General features: G+C 32.4%; 4 protein-coding genes across 10 annotated transcripts; 3 read left to right on the top strand and 1 right to left on the bottom strand.

The window, feature by feature from the left end:
- Positions 1-104: 104 nt before the first annotated feature.
- LOC117608404 (uncharacterized) lies at positions 105-1,397 on the top strand. Its single transcript, XM_034333466.2, has one exon. The coding sequence runs from the start codon at positions 187-189 to the stop codon at positions 1,051-1,053; it is 867 nt and encodes a 288-aa protein (XP_034189357.1). The 5' UTR covers positions 105-186; the 3' UTR covers positions 1,054-1,397.
- A 673-nt stretch (positions 1,398-2,070) lies between these two features.
- LOC117608405 (tetraspanin-7) lies at positions 2,071-5,902 on the top strand. Its single transcript, XM_034333467.2, has 5 exons — positions 2,071-2,311; positions 3,456-3,644; positions 3,827-3,997; positions 4,154-4,285; positions 4,539-5,902. Exons 1-5 carry the CDS (start codon positions 2,234-2,236, stop codon positions 4,692-4,694), a joined length of 726 nt encoding a protein of 241 aa, XP_034189358.1. The 5' UTR covers positions 2,071-2,233; the 3' UTR covers positions 4,695-5,902.
- Positions 5,903-5,922: 20 nt separating this feature from the next.
- On the bottom strand, positions 5,923-19,572 carry qtc (GRIP domain-containing protein quick-to-court). Of its 4 annotated transcripts, none has more exons than XM_034333476.2 (8): positions 18,955-19,572; positions 17,203-17,661; positions 15,525-15,803; positions 14,917-15,453; positions 14,318-14,554; positions 14,030-14,125; positions 13,290-13,391; positions 5,923-7,177 (listed from the first exon to the last, which is right to left on the bottom strand). In XM_034333476.2, the coding sequence occupies exons 2-8, from the start codon at positions 17,644-17,646 to the stop codon at positions 7,172-7,174; spliced, it is 1,701 nt and encodes a 566-aa protein (XP_034189367.1). In that variant the 5' UTR covers positions 17,647-17,661; positions 18,955-19,572; the 3' UTR covers positions 5,923-7,171. The 4 variants fall into 4 exon arrangements, with proteins under 4 accessions (XP_034189367.1, XP_034189368.1, XP_034189365.1 ...); XM_034333474.2 differs by lacking the exon at positions 5,923-7,177 and adding an exon at positions 8,682-11,559; XM_034333477.2 differs by lacking the exon at positions 13,290-13,391 and having other exon boundaries at positions 18,955-19,569.
- On the top strand, positions 7,087-8,843 carry RpL11 (ribosomal protein L11). 4 transcript variants are annotated; one of them, XM_034333483.2, is made up of 5 exons: positions 7,087-7,141; positions 7,525-7,692; positions 7,767-7,916; positions 8,229-8,376; positions 8,662-8,843. In XM_034333483.2, the coding sequence occupies exons 1-5, from the start codon at positions 7,130-7,132 to the stop codon at positions 8,787-8,789; spliced, it is 606 nt and encodes a 201-aa protein (XP_034189374.1). In that variant the 5' UTR covers positions 7,087-7,129; the 3' UTR covers positions 8,790-8,843. The 4 variants fall into 4 exon arrangements, with proteins under 4 accessions (XP_034189374.1, XP_034189375.1, XP_034189373.1 ...); XM_034333484.2 differs by having other exon boundaries at positions 7,113-7,135; XM_034333482.2 differs by lacking the exon at positions 7,087-7,141 and adding an exon at positions 7,308-7,349.
- Positions 19,573-21,009: the final 1,437 nt, after the last annotated feature.

Here is a 21,009-nt window from a genome sequence, read left to right as displayed (position 1 = left end):
GCCAAACGTCGGTACGAAGTCATGGTCACGGATTATGTCAGTCCTCAAATGGCTTCTGAAATTTTAGTGCTTCGAAGGAACGTTATATAAATCATCTGAATATCACCTTGAAGACTCACTTGTCCCTTGTCATTCCTTCTATTCGGTACCACCTTCGATGAAGGGAGTAGCACTTCCTTCGGGCCCATGACCATCAAAATGGCCGAAGACGTCGGTGTAATGCTTCAGAAGGGCTTGGCTGAATGGTGGAGCGAAGAAACGGAGTACATTTTCCAAAGGATAGAAAGATGGGCAGCATATGCCAAAGGCTACAATCGTCTGAGGTCCCAGAGATTGTCCAGAGGAAGAATGACCATGCAAGGTGGACAAGAACCTCGCTGGAGTATTTCCTCCAACAAACTCATCATCGATGACTCTTCGTGGAGTCCTCGTTTTCACACTCTGAAGAAGTCACGACGAAAGTCTCGACCCGAAGAAACCAAAATCAACTGCTGTGGCACGTTTAATTACCAATCCAATAGTAACTTGGATAGTACCTGTCTGGAGACCTACAGGTATGATCACAGTATTTACTTCAAGACTATTGGAGACATTAAAAATAGTAAAAAAGAGGCTGAAGAAGTTAAAAATGAAGAGGACAGGATTTCCATCAGCAGTGAGGAGCTGGTGGAGTGGGATGTCAACGCAGTGTCTGATTTCATCGCCAATCAGATTCTAGAGGATGGCTTTCAGAACGTTTTGGACGCTATGGACAATTCTGACCCGGGTACCGACGAAATTGGTTCTGTCACTTGGTTCAACATTGATTTATCCAAACTAGATTTGAACGAAGAGACAACTACTGTTTCAGTTGTTGATGAACAGAATAATCAAAGTAATATGAAAATGAAATTTGATATTGAAAATGAAGAAAATAATAACAATCATGTTATGGATGAGAACTTGAAGAACCAAACGCAGTTTGTGGTAGAAGATGAAGAAGATATTGAGAGATTTATTGATATTAGAAGAACGGAGCAAATTCCGATTACAGATGATCGAGTGTTCGATTGAATTGTTTTAGCTTTTTTGAAAAATATGTGCTACGTTTCGTTAACCTTCTTCAAGGTCAGATGTGTATAAATATTTGTTTGTTTTATTATATTTTGTTAGATCGGATATCAAGATACTTGCTACGTACGCCTACCGTAGATTTACGCTCTGTGAGACGGACCGTAAGTCCTGACGACGTAAATCTACCCTCTTAGATAAAAGACCCCAAAGTGGACTTCGAAAAATTGTCCCGGGCTCTATGTGTTATGGTTCTTGATACAAAATGACGGAGTTGCCTGGCGAGAGAAAATAAGAAAAATGTATTTTTATTAAAAAAGGAAATATAAAATGGGTATGAAACTAAATACTTTATTCAGTGATTTCATTTAGTAGTTTGACTCTTCAATGCTCTTGCTAGTGACAATCATGAACACAATTAATATGCTCATTCTAATTACTGATACTGATTGATATTCTAAACTATCATATCTCATAGTACCAATAAAAATTTCTATACTTAAAATTAACACTAAAATAATTTTCTTGAATTTAGAAATTTTAAATAATCCTAATTATATTGAAAATAGATATTAATAATTTCTAAGAAAGGTACAGTATTGAGCATAAACATTCTTCCCTAGGGAAAATGGCGATGTCACCCTTTCTATAGGCTTCCCCGTAGACTTCCCAGTAAGCTGGGGCTATTAACCCTTCGAGGACTCCCTTGATTGATAAACTTGGTTAGAAAATTGAAATTAAATAACATTTAATCGTAAAGAAAAAAGGTAACAGTAAAATAAATTGCATTCAATATTTTTTAGCGTCTTAAATAGATGGCTTATAACGCGCCCTTGCACAATGGGGCCTGGGGTTGTAGCCCTCCTTAGATCCTCCTCTTTATGCGGCACAGCCTACAATATTTACTCCATAATATGATCGGGAGTCAATCAAGCCTTTTAAAACGAAATTGCATTTTGTTCTAAATTAAAATATAACCCACCAAGGGGAATAAAGTGACCCGGTCAGCGCGCATGCACCACTGGTGGGGCAAGCCACGCACGCAACACGTAAGCTCGTGCAACCCGGCTGTAAATCGATCGTCTTCTCACTTGTTTCAAGAGAGTAGTGCGTAGTACATTTTCGAAAAACTTCATCCAAGAGTCATTGACAGAAGAATATCATAAACTAAGAGAATATAATAATGACTAAACGTTTAGAAACCGTAGCCACAATGGCTTGCATGAAGACATTGCTGATGCTGTTCAATTGTGTCTTTTGGGTGAGTGAATTGTTTCTAATGATATAATCGAATTTGACATATTTTGAGTCTTAGATGAGGAGAATGTCCTTTGAACCAACTGTTGCATACTGTATTATCATGTCAATATCGTATTGTTATTAAAATTTCATTTTTTCTTTTGTTTTTTAAATTAATGTTTATTCTTCATGTTTAATGAAGATAATTATGTAAATATGATTTTTTTTAATTTTGAGGTGAGTTTTGGAAATTGTTTATAAATGATTGGAGAATACTGTGAATTCGAAAATTAGTTGGAAGGAAATAAAAACATTTTCATAATATAGTATAAACATTATAGTATTATTTTAATTATATAAATTATATGTATAAAGAAAATTCGGACTTTCTCCACGGTCCGTCGTCCGAGGGTTAATTACATCAATAAAAAAGATTACGAAAGTATTACCTATTCTAGTAAATAATTAAAATAAAATGTTCAGTTCTGTATTTTTTATATGATATAATTATTATTGTAATTGTATTATTTGAAAAAGAAGTTTGAGTGAAATGTTAAAATCTTATAAAACAGGAACGTGTTCGAATAATATCGAAAAAAAATCTTGTTACGTAAGCATGATCTTGTTACTCTCTCCTAATATTTCAACATATGCCTATACTCCTTATGTTCCGGTATACCTATGTATATACCGTAGTAAGTAACATTATATGCCCAATTAAATGTCGATATGGAGGATACATTTACGAAGCGCTAAACTTGCTAATAAAATCTTGTAAAATCTTGTCTCAAGAAATTTTACTATTTTTAATGCAAAATATGTTACTTAATTTAACACTGTGTACATATCATAAGTAACTCTTATCAATATTTCTGTTATCAACATCCTGCTCCTACTGATATCAATACAGGACTTTCTCCACAAATCGATTGCTATAAATGAACCATCTGTTCATGTTACAAATCTTCGATAAGAAATATCTCCCAAATTGTTGATCTTTTTTAAGAGTGTGCTCTCACACCTGAATGAATCATAAAAGTTTCTAATAAATGCAATAATGTCTAGTAAGAATTAAAAATCTAGGTTTAAGTGACTTAAATCAGTTTAAATAAGAGAAAATAATTAAATCACTATTTGTACTAATTATATAATTAAATTTTGCTTAGGTCTTTGGTATTCTGATGTTGTGTATTGGTATTTGGATGCGAATAGAACTTCGCGACTACGTTGATGTAAGCGCAGAAAGTGGAAGGGCAGCTTTATTGGCGTTAGCATGTTTAGGGGCGATTTTAACCCTGACAGCAACACTTGCCTGTTGCTGCACAACCCATGGTCACCCAGCACTTTTGTACCTGGTAAGGACCTACTTTATATTGGGTACAAATACAAAATTGCTTATAGGGCGCATGAGTGCTCGCGATGTATTCTTACTCGATACGATAGTGACAAGGCATGATTCATTCTAGTGGTTTGTGGTTGTTGCATTCCTGCCCAGAAAAGTTAATTGAAAGAAGTAAAAAAATAATTTTGCTTGCAGTACGGCGCATTTTTAGCTGTCGTTACATTATTGGAGCTTGGAGCTGGTGCATCAATCTATGCTTATCGTACCAATTTAAATGATCAGTTTGGTCAAGATTTCAACGATACCATGGCTGTATATGGACAAAATGAAAGGAAAACTGCTGACATCGACACTATACAATCTACTGTAAGTGATTAATTTAGCTACAATTAATCATATTTAAACTTACTGCAATTTTCAATTTAACTAAATTAATTATGAACATTGATCGTGTTCTATAGAATAAAGAGTCTTATAGAATCAATATAAGTTTAATCAGATAAAGCTTAAATTGATTTACAGCTTCAATGCTGTGGTAATAGGGACTACACCGATTGGTTAAAAATGGTTCCGCCAAAGGAAATTCCACGATCTTGTTGCAAAGTGCCAACTGAACAGTGTAAAACTTACGATCCGAATCAATTTTATACTCAGGTAATGTGGAAAATAGATACGCGCGCTTTCTAATCATGAGATGCGCGCACACTCTACTGCTATTAAAGGCGCCAATTTATACTACTTTGATTAATTTCAAAAAGTATTTATCTAAACTATTAATGTAAACTATCGTATCACCACCCAATCTTAACTATTTTTTTTTTTTCATCTTTTACATAATATAGTATTTTCTATTATTGTACTTCTTTTTCTGTATATTTATATATATTAGGAAAATTTATATTTTCAGGGATGCTATACCCGTGTGCTCGACTTCATAAATAGCAACATAGGTCTGGTTGCTGGTATAGCAATCGGTGTGGCTTTCTACCCTTTGGTTGGCGTTTTCCTAGCATGTTGCTTAGCCAGCAACATCAACAAAGTAAAATACGAGCAGGTTGCTTAGAATTTACGCTCACAGAACAACTCGCTGTACCAGTAAAGAGACAATCCTTCATTTTATTATTAACAACTTTTACAAATTTCATTGCAAAAATTCATTTCATGATCTTTTGTTTTTATGCATAAAATAAAGAATAGTAAGCTACTATTATTCGTTATATACATATAATCTTTTATTCTTTGATAAATACTTTTTTTCTAATCTTTTTAATAATTTGTGTGTAGCAGAATTCTAATGAATATTATAATCATTAGAATTATCATTATCATTCATATATTATTTAAGTCATTTTATTATTAAATATATGTTAATATTATATCGTTACAAACATTTATACAAGACACAATTGCTATCTACATGTGATTGCATTAGGAAATGATAAATGCATTAGGATGATATCCACTAGATTGAGAGGGTGCAGAGGGCGCAAGTTTGTACAAAGAATGAAAATTATACGAAAAGACAAATCAGTAATGTCGAGTAAGTTATGATACTTGATATGGGATGCATTTTCTTTTAACTACTATACTTCTCTTTTTTAAATTTTATTAAATAAGTTCATGAAAATCGCATGATTTTGTATTTTGTTATCGAGTGCATATATGTAGTGTTACATTTTTATCTTTTATAATATTAGAGACATGCCTTTTTTTAAGTTCAAAAATATTAAAAACGCTCAACAGGATTTAAGCTTCCTTATATTTCTTCCCAATTTTTTTTCAATTTCCTCAAATTGCTTCGAACTTCCCTTACACTTGTTCTAATATAACTTGTATATTTACTATATTTCTCTAGTATGCATTTGCATCGTATTGTTACCAATGTTGTTGTAATTTGACATACGTATTTATATGTAATTCTAGCACGTGAATTACCGTCAATTTCGTCTACGTACCTCTTCTTCAGTAAACCTTATCATACATGTAGCACTTTTCCATTTTTTTCTATCTTGTGAAAAGAGAAAGTATATGTTTATTATATCTTTGCACCTTATATTTGCAAAATATTGCATGAATTTTTGGGGGAGATTTTGAAAAACGTATTACATTAGAAAAAACTTCTTAATGTTGTGAATATTATATAAATTACTGTAAAAGTCTCTATTAAAAATTTATGAAGGAATTGAGAAAGTGTTCTTTAATAATTTCGCAAATAATTGTACTTTTACAAAATAGAAATTTTAAATTTTTTAATCATGGTAAAATTCTTTTTAATATTCTATAATTGCATATTACACTTTTCTTAATTACTTGACCATTTTTTATTTTAACATTTTCTATAGACATCTCAGGAAGAACAAAACAATTCATTTACCTATTTCTTAGATATTTCAAATTTCTATTAAAAAATTTGTTATTCAACGAATTGTAAAAAAATAATACCACGAAAGCTACGTTCCTAGATACATACGTACTAATATTTTTTTAACAATAGAAAACTGAATTTTATTAACTGTTCCATGCGTTTATAGGTTTATTTTTATAGTAATATCTGTTATTTAATATACAACTCGTATAAATATTACATTTACGTAAGAATCATACTGTTTTAACAAAGGATTAAAGAAAATGTGAACTGTACTTCGTTCAACTGCACCTACACAATAATATTTCTATTTATTTTAAAATAATACTTGCACTAATTGTGTATAGAAAATTTAGAAAACTTTAATCTAGCATTTTGCACGATCGCCTTATATCAATTAATCATATTAAAATGTACTATACAAGATTAGGGTTTTAAACATAGAATATCGAATATCTAACAAAATATATTTGTTATATTCATAGAAGATGTATACGCATATTATAAAATCGTTCATATAATATATTACAAGCTATTTTCTCAAAAATTAACTTTTTAAAATTAATTTTCAAACCTTGGATATTATAACTTTATAAGAATGTAAGGAAAATAATTTTTTTTTTAATCAAATGAAAAGTAAATTTTCTTAATAAGTTTTATCGAAAATAGCCTGTAACACTTTATTATAATAACATACGTACGTGTTATATTTCATTACAAACGATGTAATCGTGAATTTATTATGATCTGCCTTCTAATTTGAGACCAAGTTCTCAAAAATTTGACGCTGTGACATTGGAAAGGTATATCTTATTAACAATGTTTAAGAGTTTCTTAAAATTATAATTGCGTGAATGTGTATAATTCATATATTAATGTTTTACACATGTTTCAAATACTTAAATAAAGATAAATAAGACAAATATCTTGGTTTTATGAATTTTCAATTCCTCATTATCATTATTATGATTATCTTGATCAATATAAAAGATAATCAGTAGCGCGAAAATAATTTCAATAATCGATGTACACCTAATATATTTTGAATTTTCTTTTTCTTACTTTGGCTACTTTCATTTTGTTCCAGCATTTACCAGTAGAGTGCAGCGTTGCTTCATCCTCTTTCCTTCATCATGGCGGTGAGTGTATGTTTCGTTTCTTCGAAAACAATCTTCTTAATCCTAAAATATCAATAGCATCAAACATAAAACACATATATGTAATATACCATAATGAAACAATCATTGTTAATATAATACTGATGAAATTCTTTCTTTGAAAATGTAATAAGTGTATATGTAATTTTTGACGTGACAGAGGAGGTATATGACCAACGTGTATATAACCGCAAATGTAACTTAAATCTGTTCCAAGATTATAGAATTTTCAAATATGTAATTATTTCAACATACAACAGATGGTCGAATATTCCTATTTTATAAATTACCATTATTATAAGTTAACTGTAGAATATACTTTGAACATCTTTTATTTGCACTTGAATGTTAAAAATTAATATTGTTTGCAGGATGCTAAGAAACCCACTGAGAAAAAGGTCGAAAAGAAGACCACAAAAAAATTGAAAAAGGAGCCGAAAGACGCGTCTAAAAATGTGATGCGTGAAGTTCGCATTCGCAAACTCTGTTTGAATATTTGTGTAGGTGAATCTGGTGACAGACTCACACGTGCTGCCAAGGTATTTATCGAAATTACAATTCTAAAGTTATCAGACATAATTCAATTTTAATATTCTAATCAATTTTAATGTAGGTATTGGAGCAATTAACTGGACAGCAACCAGTTTTCTCCAAAGCAAGGTATACCGTTCGTTCTTTCGGTATACGTCGTAATGAAAAAATAGCTGTACACTGTACTGTGCGAGGCGCTAAAGCAGAAGAAATTCTGGAAAGAGGACTGAAAGTAATTATTAATCATTGTGGTATAACTATTTAAGCATTAACATATGTCTGTAATGATTCTTGGAAATTTCAATGAAATTCAGTGTGATAATTTAGTTTCATAATACATTTATACGTTAATCGTCTCGCCGCAATTGCACGTCAATAATATCTTTTAATATGATTTTTTCAAATCTTAAATAGATTTTTTGTTTTATTATTAGTTCGCCATCCGAGATTAATTTCCGTAGAATTAACATCACACGAAATTTCATTTCACATTGATAAAGATTAGTTCCTAAGTTTCCCTTGTAAAATTATTTATTATTTATAGGTCCGAGAATATGAACTGAGAAAGGAGAATTTTTCCGGTACTGGAAATTTCGGTTTTGGTATCCAAGAACATATTGACTTAGGAATTAAGTATGACCCAAGCATTGGTATTTATGGATTAGACTTCTATGTTGTACTTGGACGCCCAGGTTAGTTTAACTTCATAAAGACATCATAAAATTGAGTATATGCACATTTAACACAGATATTACTGTAAGAGGTTGTATCTATTATTTTTGTAAAAAGTGTGCTAAAGAATAGTGCTTCATATTTGCAACCCATGCCCACTTCTCTCTACTGGGTGTGTTACTCAATTGGGGCTACACTTTATAATCGAATAAGTGATTTATATTTTCCGTGGCGTAACTAGTTACGCCAATATATTGTATAATACTTCGTCATAAAAATGTTTATCTTTAATTGTCTATGCGCAGGTTTTAACGTAGCTCATAGGAGAAGGAAAACTGGAAAAGTCGGTTTCCAACACAGACTTACTAAAGAAGATGCAATGAAATGGTTCCAACAGAAGTATGATGGTATTATTATAGCAGGAAAGAAGTAATATACACATCTTGTATCTTACAATTCTTTCATAAAAATTTTCAAAACAAATTAACTATTGTTCAATAAATTTTTCTTCATACTTCCGTTCCTTTTTAAGTACAAAGCATGATAAGGTTCCCTAGGAAAACCTACTGTGCTGGACGCTTTACATAAAATTTCCATATTTTCCATAAAATACTTATAAAAATAAATTCTATAATTACACAATATTTATATGCTAATTTTATAGACTTTATTCATAACCGTGATGTTATATAATTATAGCATTAAACACATTCATCTTTGCGAAGCAAGTAGTGTAATATTTTATAACTACACACCTTTCAGATAACTATCAGAACTACTTATAAAAAACACAATTGTATAATAGATAAAAATATAAAAGGCCCTCATTTATGAATACATGTATGTGGTTTCTATTATGTCAACCTTATTACATAAATTAATATAGAAACTGAATCATTAACTTAAATCTATAGGCTCAGTTATATGAAAGGAACTTGGAACAATTATATACATGTTTTAATTCGAGATGAGAATATTTCTTTAAATTCTATTTTCACATTAGTTCTTTGTGGTGTACATAAAATATGGTTGAATTATAGTTTTAGATAACAAAAGTATTTGGAAGTTATGTTTTCATACATAAAAATAAAAATTGAATATTACCCTGAGTGTGATACTTCAACTTTAAGCCAAGAGGGATGTGCGGGTAGTAAGCTTCAAGCGAGATCGTAAGGAATGGGACACAAATGGCTGGGAGACCAGAAGTATAGAGCTCGATACATATTTACAATACGAATGTTCGGTTTCGAATGACCTTTCGTGTATCGGAAGATATGTTCGTCGGGCTCTTCCCAATCTCATCCAAGTGTTTTTGATCCGACCTGAAGCCTAAAGCTGGAAGTTCAAACGCGAGTTTAAAAATCTCAAACACTCATGTAGAAGATCCTTTCGGGTCATCGACCGATCTCGCCAGACTTTCTCGGGCTCCACCCGACCTCGTCATCCCCACTAGCCAAGCATTATTAATTATTAACAATTAAATTACTGCGTGTTGATATGGATCCTTTGATTATACACAAAATTATCTAAATTCTTTATATTATGAAAACATAATTCCAATAAAGTTAGGATTTTAACATCTAATTTCCAATGGAAAAATATTGCTCAACAGCCATGAAATAAGCAACATATTTATATATGTTTAATAAGTGAAATAGAGTTATAACAGCTATATATAATAAATGTGCTATAAATCTTTTTTCATGATCATAAATACATTATAATATTCTTTCGTGACACTTAGCTTGACACAACAGGCAGATAAAAAGGCAAGATATTTTCCCTCAGTCTCCAAATTGTTTCCTTATCTGGACGTTATATATTCAAACTGGTATTAACTATAGTATTTATATATAACATGTATTCCTTCGTAACAGATATACGTATACAATTCATATTTAAAGATTTAAATAGTGCCGCAACGTATGATTAATTAAATTGAAAATTTATGCACATGTATACCTACATTTTGCTTCTTATCAGAACATTTTCTTTTTAGCACGAATAAGTGAATATAATTAGTCTTTTGCATTGGAATACATAAAGTATATACATTTACCTCAGATACTTTCATATTTTTTTCTTTTGATATCAATATAATTTACTTATATTAATAATCTGTAACACATGTGTATATATGATATTAGCGTGTATAAAAACTGTTCAATATTTTACATGATGTCAGCTAACAATTTGAAATCCAATGCAAAAGATTAAATCATTTTCTGTATTTTATCCTTACTGATATATATACATACATGCCGAATCACGATTTTGTTTAAACAATTCAATAATTTAATAAAATTTTACTAAGAAAAAATTAATTTGATGCTTGGCTCTATGCGATCTGTTATAATGCAATTTGCATAATATTTTTACATTTTGCGAGACACGTTTTCAAATTTAAAATTATATTACATTTCTAATACTTTGGAAACTGCAATTAGATCTTAATTACATAATTTAATAAGATAAACTATATAAAATATTGTTACTTAATATATGTTTAAAAATACTGCAATGCTACAAATTGTTGTTCATAAATAATAAAAACAATATAAAATGCTGTAACATTTTTTAAATATATTATAATGCGCTAGTCTAAACACATTACATATTTCAATACATTCGTAATGAATTTTGTGTTTTATATGCAGTTTATGTCGAAAGTGCACCAACAGATATAGAAGATATTTAATTAATTTTTATCCTTGCATGCTTTTAAATCTTTCTCTTTTTAATAATTTTTATTTTTAACGTGCAACTGTAAATTAAAAAGTATTTGTATTATAATTTTGGAAGATATCAGCCTTTTAATCGTAATTAACTTATTTAATTGCTAATATATGTTATGAAAAAGGTATACTTTGTTAAATTAATAAAACATACAAATCTCAATTTATATGTTAAATTTGATTAAAACATGATTCATAAACTGCTTCTGCTGTTAGTTCATCTGTGTACTGAAATTAATTAAAAAACTTTATAATGCGTTACTTTCTCGATGATCTGTAAATTTTATCAATATTGTGCTTTTCAGCTTCACTGAATCCCAGGATGCTTTCGATAGCATTAAGATGACCGTGATGATTTTCTTTGTCAGTTAGAAAATAATAGATAGCTGATTTTAGGAACTGTAATGTTATCTCTGGATCAAGGGCACCTTGATTACTCCTTGCTTCTACGATACGACGATACATTGCCTGTTGAACAAATTCATGTTAATAATGATTTTGTTAATAACTATTTATTCGTGTGTTACTCTCATTGGCATAACTAGGATTTTTGGATGCAGTGGAGTAGGTCCATTAGAAAATTGGAAATTTTTGAATTTTAAAATTTCGAAAATCTGGAACTTAGGGAAATTGAAATTTTTTAATACCGAAATTCTGAAATCGTATAAAGTTAAAGGGGTCAATTCACCTTTTGGGGAATCAGGCCCATCCTGCCCCCTGCCTATTTACGCCAATAATTATGTATCCTGTGTATCGTGTTTCAAATAACATATGTATATTGTGTTGATTAGATCCAGACACAATAAATTCGATGTGTGAAAAAATACATAAGGTGCAGCTGTGAATTAAACAGTTATTCTTTTCTGGATCTAATTTTTCTACAATGTGTGACGGTGCGAGCATGTGATGCTTAAGCACGTGCAAACTTACATTAACTGAAGAATAATAAATAAGAGGCTGTTTCTTCCAAGCGCACATAAAAGTCTTTTCGAACCTAATAATACTGTATAAGAGAACAAACCAACTACATTCGTGTTTAGTAATTGACATGCAGTCACTGTGGCGAAGCATTTAATATTAATACATTCTCTTAGATAAACCTTGTAACTCATAAATGAGAGCACGTGAAGCCAATTCTTGCCACTATGTTCGCTATCTAAATATATGAATTATCATTTTAATGGAAAGACTGAATTTATTCATGAAATGATAGAACTGATGATTTGGACACATAGTAAATGTAGGATTTGATTTACATTGAAATATCATTCAGTATCAATATTTTATAGTAAATTTAGATGAATGAATAATGGTATATTAATATGAGTGTATGAATAGTAACAATGATCATAAAAGTAGATTTTTGACCGATTAAATATAAATACAATGGCGTAACTATGTAGGGACCATGTTCACAATTCTAAAATTACAAAAATTACAATTAAAAAATTTTTAAATCCCAAAAAATTAAAATTCTGAAAATTAAAAATTTCAAAATTCTTCTCGTGAAATAATAATAAACATTTTGGCTCACCCCGACAAAAATTTTAATTACGCCAATGTATAAATAGAGATTCAGTTAATCTATACATTTAGATTAGACGGATATAAATATTCTTTATACATATACTACTTTTATAAGGAAGATTTAATGTGCACATTTCAGATTACATATCTGTCATTGTGCTACACTTATTTGGTATTAACGCCATGCTTGAGAAATAGAATATATATACAACATAATTTTCCGAAACATGTAATCAAACAGCTATCATTTACAACAATGAATCAAAACATTATACACAATACAAATATCAATAAATTTCTTGATTTCAAAATATAGAAATACAGACATTTTATGTAACAACAATGAAAATACATACAATACTCTGCAACAAAATTTATTCAAAACAGAAATAGACGGGAAAAAAGAATGAAAATGTATGTGAACATGTATGTACAGTGCCGAACATGATAGGCTTCTTTAGGGAAAATGGTTTTTTAAGGAAAAAAATTCCACTACTCGTCTGTAAATGTTTACAGAAATTTAGATTTTGGAATTTTCGAATTTTGAGCTTAAGGTCTCCTTTTCCCGTCACCGTTTTTCTTAAGGATGCTTACCGTGCTCGATTCTGTACATTAATGCTTAAACAGTGGATGAGAATTGCATCACGTGGCGGTTCAGCGGAAATACAGACCTTACGTGTGCCAAGGAGCCAGAGAGAAACAGCCTCCTGAGCACTTAATAAACTGTGGCTACGATCGGCTGAAATGTGAGGTTCAGGCGAGTAGCTTGTGTCCTGGAGTGTGAGCGGCGACCAAAAAAAGTGGCACATCATTAGTACAAGAGATTTGAAAACTACAGAGATGCACAGACAGTGATCACCGAATCATTCTCATGTACTTCAATTATTTTGTACTATTCATTTTTATTTCATATTGTTAACTATTCGAAGCTAACAAATCTTTAGAATTCAAAATATTATTAAAAAACTTTTCAAAAATCAAACGTACAAATAATTTATGTACCGTTATGTACTATTACTTAGTAATTAAATAATATTGACATTGACGTAACTAGGATTTTTTGAAGATTTTTAATATCCAATTTTCGGAAGTTTGCGAGGGCAGGTACCCTCGCACCCAATGCAGTTACGCCAATGAATATTTCTAAATTAAATATCCGCAATGCGATGAATTATCAATACTCATAAATGATTAATAATAACTATCTTTTATATTTTGCTTTTACAAATAATTAGATAAATTATTACCGTTAGTAATGTACTTTAATAAGTTTTAGTAGAAACTTCATGCTGTTTTATATAGGCGTAAAGATAAAGCCTCGGTCATTAACGATATCAGCCAAGGAATCGTATTTCATGTTTTACAAGGCAATATATCTAATATTAGTAACAACAGGAATAAAAACATTTACCTTGATATTTTCTAATTCTGCCTGTGTAATCGTTAATTGCTGAAGTAGTTCTGCGACGGTAACCTTTGGTGGTGTTTGATAAGCATGCTCTAGTATCTATAATTGCATTCAAAAAAACGAATTATTATTATAAATTGAAAATAGACAATATTCAACGTTGTAGCTGGGCCTTTTTTAAATAAGGAAATTTTCGACGACGGGAACGTAACAATATCAGAACCTATATCAGAATATACTTACAAATAAAAAACAAATAATTTATTAATTTATTTAATACTATTGTCATACCTGATCAGCTTGTTCTATACGCGCAGCCTCCTGACCTTTGGCATACATTTTCAGGTACATTTGTTTATTTCTCTCTTCTTGTTCATTTAACAAAGTCTTTTGTTCAGCGAGTTCCGCTTTCACAGCCTCTAATTCCGCCTCTAATTCACGTGCTCGAGCCTCTGCAGTGTCGACAGAAGGTCTCACTTCACAGTAACGGGTATTTATTTCAGCCAATTGATTCAGTAAACTTTCAACCTAGAATTCGAAACAACTGAGTTCACCAACAATATTAAACGCCAGGATCATGATGGTCCGCTATCATAAGAGAAACGCATTCCCTCATCAATCCCCTTTTAGTCGCCTCTTACGACAGGCAGGGGATACCGTGGCTGTATTCTAACCCCCAGCCACAGGGGAAAATTAATACTGTTAATGAAATTAATTCTTTTATGAATATGCTTTTTATTAATATAATATTTTAGGATTTTACCCTGGGATGGAGGCATTAATTCTTTTTAAACATTTATCATAAAAAAACTAGGCATGACTTATTACGCTATAAACCTATCAAACTCCATACGTTGCACCCTATACAACTTCTCTATCTATAAACATACCTTATCATTATGTTTCTGCTTCAGTTCCTGCAGCTCATCAACGTGTCTTCTATGCATCTCTTCAATCCTACTTTCATACAAATTAACCAATTTACGTCTCTCCTCATCTCTTTCCGGAGTCTCTGTGGCCGACCTAAATGGTTCTGACGCGGTCTCATCTTGAACCTTAGTCGTCGTAGCAGCATGCGTCTCTTGTTGCGCTTCCGGTAGAAACACAGAATCTTTCGAATGGACGGATCCATCTTCAAAGTGACCAGAGTCCGCCAGAGAGGAAGGTAAATCAGAATGAACGCGTTTTTCGGGTGTAGCTGGACTAGTAATTTTCTGCAATACACTTTCATCTGGTAAATCTTTGCTCGGTGATTCTGGTGAGAAAGGGTTATTTTCTCGTACGGTAAGCGCATCACTGCTGTCCGTCCTCTCGTCTGGACTGTTCAAAGCCGCCTTATATAATCTTAACTCTACCACTTCTTTCGTTAAACGAAAGATTTCCTGATCTTTTTCTTCTATTTCTTTTTTGGCTTCTTTCAGTAAAGCCTATACAAAGGAAAATAGGTTTAGCAATATTTCTAAACGCGACCTAAATTATTTTTCAATGCGATTCGAACCTGGAATTTTCTAACTTGTCTAGCAGCCCTCTGCGTTGGCGTGAGATATTGTTCATTGTCACCGCTATGGTTTGAACAATGAACAACGTATTTTCTTGATCTACCTGACCATGTGGTACCATTGAGAGCGAAGGTAGCATGATCACAGGCGCTTGCGGTGCTGCAGGCACTTCCATAACTTTTTACACTTTCCGCGTCACTGTCATCGGCAATTCCGGTACTAGATCCTCCAGAGGCCGCGTATCCAGATCGCGGCCTCGCCGGTGTCAATGAAAGACTCTGGACAATAAACAATGGGTTTGTTAAACCCTTTGCTCGGATTAGAAAATTAAGTAAAAAAAACTGCAGAATTCAAAAATTCGAGAATTCTCTTGGAACGGTCAATACCTAATGAATAATGTCTCTAACGTGTACACTAAGGTGGTAGCTCGAAGCATAAGAATGATTTGCCCTTTCATACATAGTTGATCTAAAGGTGGTTCACCTTAGGGCCTAAGGCTTAAAAGCTTAAGAGAAGCTTTCTTCTGTCCTCAATATGTAGTTTGAATGTAAGAAAAAATCAAAGACCTCACTAGTGAAAAGATAAGAGACTATTCTTTAGTTGAGCAAAAGTAGCGAAGAAGCTTCTGCGCCGACGCTTTGGTTTGTGGAAGGTCAGGACACCCCATCGTGGCTACTCGAACCCAGGTACACTTAATAATTCAAAATCCGCCGAGCTAAGCGCCAGTCATCTTTTCATTGTTGCACGCGTCTTTCTTATTTATCTAACCTATTATTTTGAACAATTGAACTATATAAATTTAAGTGTATGTACATATGTACACTTTCTTAACATATTACAAAACAGGCATTTTATTGTTAACCATTACAAAACTCAAAGTTTCACAGTCGTATAATTTACAGTTTTTTCATCGAAACCTTCACACGTTATTATACTTAAATATATTTTCAATTTTATATATAATTATAATAAATTATTATGGGTCAAAGTGATTTCGTATCTGACTACCAATTTTCACGTCGAAGGAGCGTATCGTATAAACTGTTACAGTGATATTAAAAGAGACTTGGCTCTGGCAAACTGCCTATATTTATCAACTTATGTGAACCATCAAAACTTACAAGAGAAGTTCTGTTTACTTTGTTCTTTCTTCGTGCTATTTAAATCGAAGTTTGAAATCCAAAGTGAATTTTTTCCATTGATTGATAATAATAAGAAATTTTCTATATTATAAATTAAAAATATTATGTAAAAGTAAAAACAATTAGAAAATTTAAAGAAATATTTTGAATCCAATACAATTTATATGATATTGAATATATTAATTAATAACTACATTAGATATATATTAATAATCTTAAATTTCAGTTTAAATATACACAAATTTCAAAACACAGTAATTATCCACATATGTTTACCAGAACATGCAATTATTTTATACGAACAATATCACTATAACATTCTATACCAAAATAAAAATATTCAAAGACTCTGTTAAAATCATTACCCCTTCCCTCAACCACAAATCTCCCATAAAAACGAAATTTCAACAGTGAAGTCAATAAGAGAAATGTCAGCCCGCATCTGCGATCTGCATCGAACGAATACGGCGTAGTACGTATCTAAGAAACTCTGATTCAAATCCCCCTTTAAACAATCAATTAGAGTATTACTTACGAGAGATCGTTGTCGAGGTGAATCACTTCCATTCTCCGTGATGACTGGAAAAATTTGATGGTCCAGATGATGGTGTTGCAGAAGGTTAGACCGACGAGAACACTGACAACGTCTATTCAGGGCCGCGTTCGCCGCGGTACTGGGTGGTGGTGGTGGTGGTGGTGGTTGGTTAGGTGAAATTCGTTCACCGCGCATGCGCATACTGGCCGAGCGGCGCAGACTCGAGAGCGAGGGACGTGGAATACGGGAGTCGCAGGAAGAGGATATCGAGGGTGACGGTACGGTATCCGATGCACTTCCTGTACTGTTGGCATTGACCTTGTCAGTACATGTTGCTGATTCCAAAGGTACCAATTCCGTGATGGCAGTTGCGTTAGGGCTCGAGGTGTCTGGGTGCATCGATTGAGGCGAATGCAAGGACCTTTCGATGCCGTGACGAGCCATTCTTTTCTACACTATCTAACAGAAAAGAAAATATTTCATTAACAAAGTGAAAAAAAAAAAAATAAAATAAAAGTTGAGAAGATATAAAAATAAATATATTATTTGAACAAAAATCTATAAATTATAAATTTAAGTTATGTAGATCTTAGCTCTTTCATAAAATTATTTTGTAATCAAAATACAATAATAAATGCAGCACAAAGTACAAAATACAATAATAAATTTCTATTTTTAGTTCCATAATTTTTATTCGGATTATTTAAAGAGATACCTTTGTGTTATCGTTAGTTTAAATGACTTATTCAAACTTCAGACAAGGACAAAGGTTACCAAGTTTACGATTATACAGTCAAAAGACTCATTATAGTATAAGTAATGATTACATACAATGACATATCTAAATCAAAAGTTATTCATACTGAATAATATTTAAAGTAATTAATAGATCAAACACAATCTTTTAAAATTCAATCAATAATAAATTTTTAAAAAAGTTATAATTGTTCAAAATTTTGGTATATTATAAAACGCACATTAATATCGCCATTGTAATATTTTTTATCTACTCAAAGAGCGAATTCTTCATTGTAAATATGTACACTTAATCATATTAATCTCTCAGTGACAGTTATTTCCGCTTATCTTTCTTTATAATATAAAAGTATTATATTTCTTATCGCGTATCTATGTACCAACTCCAGTGAAAGGTAAAGTTATTTTAACAAGTGTTTTTATATAACACGGCGATTACAAATGGAGGAGGAGGAATGTTGATTAAACCATTAGTGTAACTAGGATATTTTGGAGGGAGCTAGGAACCTTAGAAACTTTTAAATTTCGTAAATTTAAAATTTAAAAATTTTGCCAATGATTTAGAATTTAGACAATATCATAATCATTGTTTCTGAAACTTTGTTGCCGTTAATATTTCTCCGTATCATTCGAACTGACGAATTAGAGCAGGGAAAGGCCTATTGGAATAAAGTAATCGATCATTTGGTGTCCTATTTCAAGCACATGCTGCGGCATTATGCAGCGTCTATCATCTTTATAATCATCATTTTTGTTTTCTTAACAATATCTTCGAATTCACCTGTCAGATTATTTAAACTTCAAATTTTTACCTTATCGATACATTAAACATGTGACTTCATTTAAGGAAGAAAAAAGAAAAATCAAATTTTGACATATGCCCAATCGCTTATTTACGTAAACCAAGTCTACGTCACAATCCCAGCACTGATTTTGCAAACTCCGCATGACCAGGAACTAATTAGCAATTAGAAAGTACTAATTAACCAAGCTTACCTTTGGAACATGAATTCGAAGTCGGTATCAGGTTCACTAATGAATCTTTAAAACGTTATTGTCGTTATTTGTAATTAGTATCACAAGTTGAAAAAGTTGAAAATAAGGAACAATAATTTGTGCCACGCGGGCTTATCGCGTGTAGAGGTTGAACATAGCTGCAAGTACTTAATCCAGCGGTCATAGATCTCCTATGTAAATTATAACACGATCATGGTTAGACGAGACACTGTCTTTGATTTATTCGAAGGGTATACGAGAAACACTAAACCGCACATTGAATACATTTCGCTACGGAACACTGAACAGCTTTGAAAAACGTGGATACTGAGCGAAAATCAATCTTCCACGATCGTAACGCGACTCATGGAAACAAACAGCGTTGTGCTACAACGATAGAGAATCACGAGATGTCGTATTGCCTGGCACCGAGCGCTGACAATATCAGAATTTTGACCTACGCACGCCATCTCGTTATGATATATGTAGAATAGAGTATTTACCAACTGTAGGCACTCTTACTTTATCCAACTGTTGAATTTGTCTATGTTATCGACTGTAAATAAATTATTACTTTAATAAACCTCAATTGAATTTTAAATTTTGTCTACATAACATCAAATAATTTATACAACTAAGGATTATTAAACATAAAATCTGTGTAATATTCTAATAATCTGTATACTTAATTTTGATAGATCAGTTGTCGAGAAAATCATAAGTACTTGATTTTAAAATGCTTTATCATTTATTATTCAATTCCGCAGCACGGCATCTATTTCCATTCCATTTTCTAGGAAACTGCAATAAATCATCAAAATTAAATTACGATAAAATTCCATTTACTTGCATACGTCGACATCAAAATTTCTTAATTCTTCTTTTTATTCTACAATCAAAGAAACATTCCATTCAATTAATCAGTGGCGACTGCATTACCTTGTTCAGCTTGTAGCAATACAAGGATAAGACGCTGCTAAGACACATTTCTTTGTATTGTCATTAAATCTCAAATCATTAGGACATTGAAGATTATATCTAATTACAGTTGTACCATCTATATAACAGAAATAATATTTCTGACACTTAGGATCTTCAATTTTGAATCTGCCATTGGCTACACATGGAGCTTCTGTCGTTGATGATGCTGTTGACGTTGTTGATGTCGACGGTGTCGTTGAAGCCGATGACGCCGTTGAAGCCGATGATGGTGGTGACGCTGATGATGCCGTTGAAGCTGACGATGCAGTTGAAGCCGACGATGCCGTTGAAGCCGTTGATTCCGTTGAAGCCGATGATGGTGGTGACGCTGGTGACGCCGACGATGCCGTTGAAGCCGTTGATTCCGTTGAAGCCGATGATGGTGGTGACGCTGGTGACGCTGATGATGCCGTTGAAGCTGGTGGTTCCGTTGAAGCTGACGATGCTGTTGAAGCCGATGATGGTGGTGACGCTGGTGACGCTGATGATGCCGTTGAAGCTGGTGGTTCCGTTGAAGCCGATGATGGTGGTGACGCTGGTGACGCTGATGATGCCGTTGAAGCTGACGATGCCGTTGAAGCCGATGATGGTGGTGACGCTGGTGACGCTGATGATGCCGTTGAAGCTGGTGGTTCTGTTGAAGCCGATGATGCCGTTGAAGCTGGTGATTCCGTTGATGCCTTCAAAGCCGGTGTAGTTTGTGTACAAGTATAGGTCGAAGGCGACGTACAGTATCCCAACGAAGGATCAAACACCATAGAAGTAGCACATTTTAAATCATAAGAGATGTATTCATCACCATCATAAACACAGATGTAGTAATTCTGACACGTGCCATCATTGATCTCAAATGTTCCAGGCATTATGCACGTTCGAGATGAAGCAATTATTTGAGACATTCCCATAGGAATGTAACCCAAAATGAGAATTTCAAGAACAGATAAAATATTCATTTTACGTATTGTACTACACCGGTTCATGACTACTGAAGATGTAATCGTTGGGTGTGCATTCTCGCGAATATATTACCTGCTGGTTTTATTGCTTTATTGAAGAGTGTTATAAAAGCTGAAT

The sequence above is a fragment of the Osmia lignaria genome, chromosome 15 (genome assembly GCF_051020975.1).
Source record: "Osmia lignaria lignaria isolate PbOS001 chromosome 15, iyOsmLign1, whole genome shotgun sequence".
NCBI classification, from domain to species: Eukaryota; Metazoa; Arthropoda; class Insecta; order Hymenoptera; family Megachilidae; genus Osmia; species Osmia lignaria.
The sequence above is the reverse complement of the archived record's forward strand: the minus strand, read 5'-3'. Positions and strand labels throughout refer to the sequence as shown.

Excerpts from the sequence above, each read along its gene's own strand:
- LOC117608404 (XM_034333466.2), top strand. The coding sequence starts at position 187 with ATGACCATCAAAATGGCCGAAGACGTCGGTGTAATGCTTCAGAAGGGC.
- LOC117608405 (XM_034333467.2), top strand. The coding sequence starts at position 2,234 with ATGACTAAACGTTTAGAAACCGTAGCCACAATGGCTTGCATGAAGACA. Across the intron at positions 3,645-3,826 it reads ACCCAGCACTTTTGTACCTG|TACGGCGCATTTTTAGCTGT; the intron begins GTAAGGACCTAC and ends TTTTGCTTGCAG. Across the intron at positions 4,286-4,538 it reads CGAATCAATTTTATACTCAG|GGATGCTATACCCGTGTGCT; the intron begins GTAATGTGGAAA and ends TTATATTTTCAG.
- RpL11 (XM_034333482.2), top strand. The coding sequence starts at position 7,323 with ATGACCAACGTGTATATAACCGCAAAT. Across the intron at positions 7,350-7,524 it reads ACGTGTATATAACCGCAAAT|GATGCTAAGAAACCCACTGA; the intron begins GTAACTTAAATC and ends TATTGTTTGCAG. Across the intron at positions 8,377-8,661 it reads TGTTGTACTTGGACGCCCAG|GTTTTAACGTAGCTCATAGG; the intron begins GTTAGTTTAACT and ends GTCTATGCGCAG.
- qtc (XM_034333474.2), bottom strand. The coding sequence starts at position 17,646 with ATGGCTCGTCACGGCATCGAAAGGTCCTTGCATTCGCCTCAATCGATG. Across the intron at positions 14,126-14,317 it reads GTATAGAACAAGCTGATCAG|ATACTAGAGCATGCTTATCA; the intron begins GTATGACAATAG and ends ATGCAATTATAG. Across the intron at positions 11,560-13,289 it reads GGCTCCTTGGCACACGTAAG|GCAATGTATCGTCGTATCGT; the intron begins GTCTGTATTTCC and ends TTTGTTCAACAG.